Source organism: Sinocyclocheilus anshuiensis, unplaced genomic scaffold, assembly GCF_001515605.1.
Source record: "Sinocyclocheilus anshuiensis isolate Anshui unplaced genomic scaffold, SAMN03320099.WGS_v1.1 scaffold862, whole genome shotgun sequence".
Taxonomy (NCBI): Eukaryota; Metazoa; Chordata; class Actinopteri; order Cypriniformes; family Cyprinidae; genus Sinocyclocheilus; species Sinocyclocheilus anshuiensis.
Window position 1 is genome coordinate 172,372 of NW_015539882.1, and position 3,193 is coordinate 175,564.

Genomic DNA, 3,193 nt, shown 5'->3' on the forward strand with positions numbered 1-3,193 from the left:
TAAGTTTTTTTAAAACACAAAAAAAAAAAAAAAAAACCTTATTGGGTGCAAAAGGAATTGATAGGGTCATTAAAAGATTTTAGCAATACATTTTTATTAGAATTATATAGAAATCATAGCAAAAATGTTGACATATTTTTAGCAGCAGGGTTTTATATGGGTCAGAAAGTAATGTATTTATATTTTTTATTAAATGTGAAATTTTATACAAAATTAAATTAAATAAATAAATATAAAATATAAGTTTTACATTTAAACAAAATACCTAAAAAAAATCTTATTTTTTAATTAAAATAAATAAGCTTTCCATTGATGTGGATGTCTTTTTTTTAAGTCTTTCCATGTGATGTCTTTTTTAAGTCTTTAAAGATTTAGAACAACACAAGGGTGAAATAAAGTCTTTTTAAAAAGTCTTTAAATATTTAGAACAACACAAGGGTGAATAAATAATCACTGGGCTTTTCTAGGCAAATTCTCCTTTTAAGAATGTAAAAAAGAGTCCATTTATTTTTGATTTCATGATGACTTTAAATGAACGATGATTTAGAATCAGGTGTGAAGCTCACCTGGGGGGGTGTAGGCATCCATAGAGGTCTGTACCACTAGAGATCGTCGTTTGGATGGCATGGGAACGGCCATCTTCCTCTCCTTAAAATATAAGTTTTACATTTAAACAAAATACCTAAAAAAAATCTTATTTTTTAATTATAATTTATAGTTTTTTTAGAAATGTATTTTTTATAATGATAAAAAATAATTAATGAATTAACAATTATTTATGTTTACATTTATATAATAACTTGGAGGTACAAATTATATCTCCATGACGGCTATAAATTCAACACACTTTTGCTGGAAAACAAATGCTTAAAGTGACATATGATTTAACTCATTATAACTGAAGCCGCTAAGACTACTGCAAATAATTTGCACAACTTTTGTGACACAAATCATCAGAATTCACAACAACATCTAAATTATTGTGACAGTTTCGTCATCTGGCCCAAAAACTGGTATTGGACCATCCTTACTGTTGAACCGTGCATCTATCAGAGTCTACAGACAAACGTTACTGATTACTTCCTCTTGAAAGACACAAGTTTAGAGGTGATTAGCAGAGAATCATGTTGATGATGGCTAGCGTGGTTCAACAACAGCACAGATATATGATAAGGAGCAAAAGAAGGTGCGGACAGCACACATAGGCGAGGGAGGCAGGGTTTAGAAGCATGGCAGGAAGTGTGGGAGTGACTGGCTGAGGGATAGATGTGGAGGCGGGGCTTGTTGAGGGGGCATTACCTGATTTCCCGACATGCGTTTGAGCCAGGACGTCAGCCAGGCGCCCGGCGGCTCCGCTGCCCCCACTCTGCGTCGAAGATGAGGAGGAGGAGGTGGTGGAACCCTGGTGGATGGCCCGGCTGATCCAGTGCTCCATGCTGATGCTGCCCTGGCTGGAGGTGGGGGTACCCTCACCCTGGCCGCCCTCCTCCTCCGAGCCGGACGAGGTGTCTGTCAGGGGGGGCAGAGAGGAGAGGGGGGAGAGGCCTAGTGAGAGTCACTCAGACCCACTCAACACAGCCCAGAAGGTGGACAAGTGTGATTAAAGTCAACATGAAAAGGGATTTGCAACCCATTGGACGGATTTCAGAATAAACTAGAAAATTCCACAAGAAAAAAAATGTAGAGTGGGATATAATTGTATCCATAAGCAATTGTTAGGGTCAAATAAATAAATACATTTAAATTATAAATAAATAAATAAATGTAATAATAATTAATATAATTTTTTTATATACATATTTTTAGCAGCAGAGTTTTGTCAGAAAGTAATATATTTATATTTTTTATAAAAAAATACAATTTACATAAAATACACAAATACATTAATGTACATTTAAGTTATTTTTAAATTATTGATAACTATCAAATGAAATAGTTTTAAATTATTTATAATTCATAATTATTCTTTTTTTTTTTTAGAATAATACAATTCATAATGATAATTATGTACAAATTAATAGTAATTATAATATATTCATAGACATTCATAAACAAGCTTTTTCTGGAAAATTATAGCTCACATTTCTTTATGATTTTTGATCCATTCTGATGCACTTCTATCACAAATCATTCTCACAATTTCCAATAAATGACTTCATTAGATCTTGAAAAGTGGGTGTTCAACAATGAAGCTTTTAAGAAAAGTTGTTTCTCATACAAAATTAGCCTAAAACAATGCCCAAATAGTTATTTTCCCTGCCTACCCAGCCTAGATGATGTCAGTCGAAATGGAAAGTTGTTCAGAAGTGGAGCAAAACATTGGACACCATTGACTTCCAGAGACAGACACGTTATTCCAAATTTCTTCTTTTGTGTTTTGCAGAAGTCTTTAAAGATTTAGAACAACATGAGGTTTTTTTTTTGGGCAAACTGTCCTTGTCCTTGATGTAAAAAGAGACCATTTATTTTCAATTTCATGTTGACTTTAAATGAATGATGATTTAGAATCAGGTGTGAAGCTCACCTGGGGGGGTGTAGGCATCCATAGAGGTCTGTACCACTAGAGAACGGCGTTTGGACGGCATGGGAACGGCCACCTTCCTCTCCTTGTGTTTGGCTAGTGCTGCCTGAACTGCTTCTGTGTGGACGTCTGAGGGAAAAAAATGAGAAATGAAATGAAGGGAATCTGTATTAACTAGCCGCTGACCTCCAAGCTGGTGTTTACAGTGACGTGGATGAGATGAGTCTCTCTGGCCGATGGTCGTGAGAGTGTGTGACGAGAGCCAAGCCACCACCTCCAGCCCTTCTGTGATATTGCATTACTGACTCATCTCAGTGTGTGTGTGTGTGTGTGTGTGTGTGTGTGTGTGTGTGAGAGAGAGATGACACCATGGCTGACTGTAGGTTGTACCCACGGCTGCACTCCTCACGCTGGCAGAGTCACGGCCTCTAATAATCCAAGCTGTTATTTGGACTGTCTAATGAGATACAGAACAACATATTCCATTCAGCCCAGAAGGTGGACAAGTGCGATTAAAGTCAACATGAAAGGGATTTGCAACCCTTTGGAGGGATTTCAGAATAAACTAGAAAATTCTTCAAGAAAATAATATGTAGTTGCATCCAAGAGAAATTGTTAGGGCCACGAAAAGAAAGGGGAAAAAATAACAATAATAAATGCAAATTTTTTTAT

At 35.9% G+C, this 3,193-nt stretch overlaps 1 protein-coding gene across 1 annotated transcript in view; it reads right to left on the reverse strand.

Moving 5' to 3' along the window:
* Positions 1-3,193, reverse strand: part of LOC107685457 (disco-interacting protein 2 homolog C) — a 66,499-nt gene that overhangs the window by 52,664 nt on the left and 10,642 nt on the right. The window contains exons 4-5 of the mRNA XM_016482049.1: positions 2,525-2,650; positions 1,300-1,545 (exon numbers count right to left, since the gene is read on the reverse strand). Coding sequence (XP_016337535.1) covers positions 1,300-1,545; positions 2,525-2,650 — 372 coding nt within the window. The remainder of the gene's footprint in view (positions 1-1,299; positions 1,546-2,524; positions 2,651-3,193) is intronic.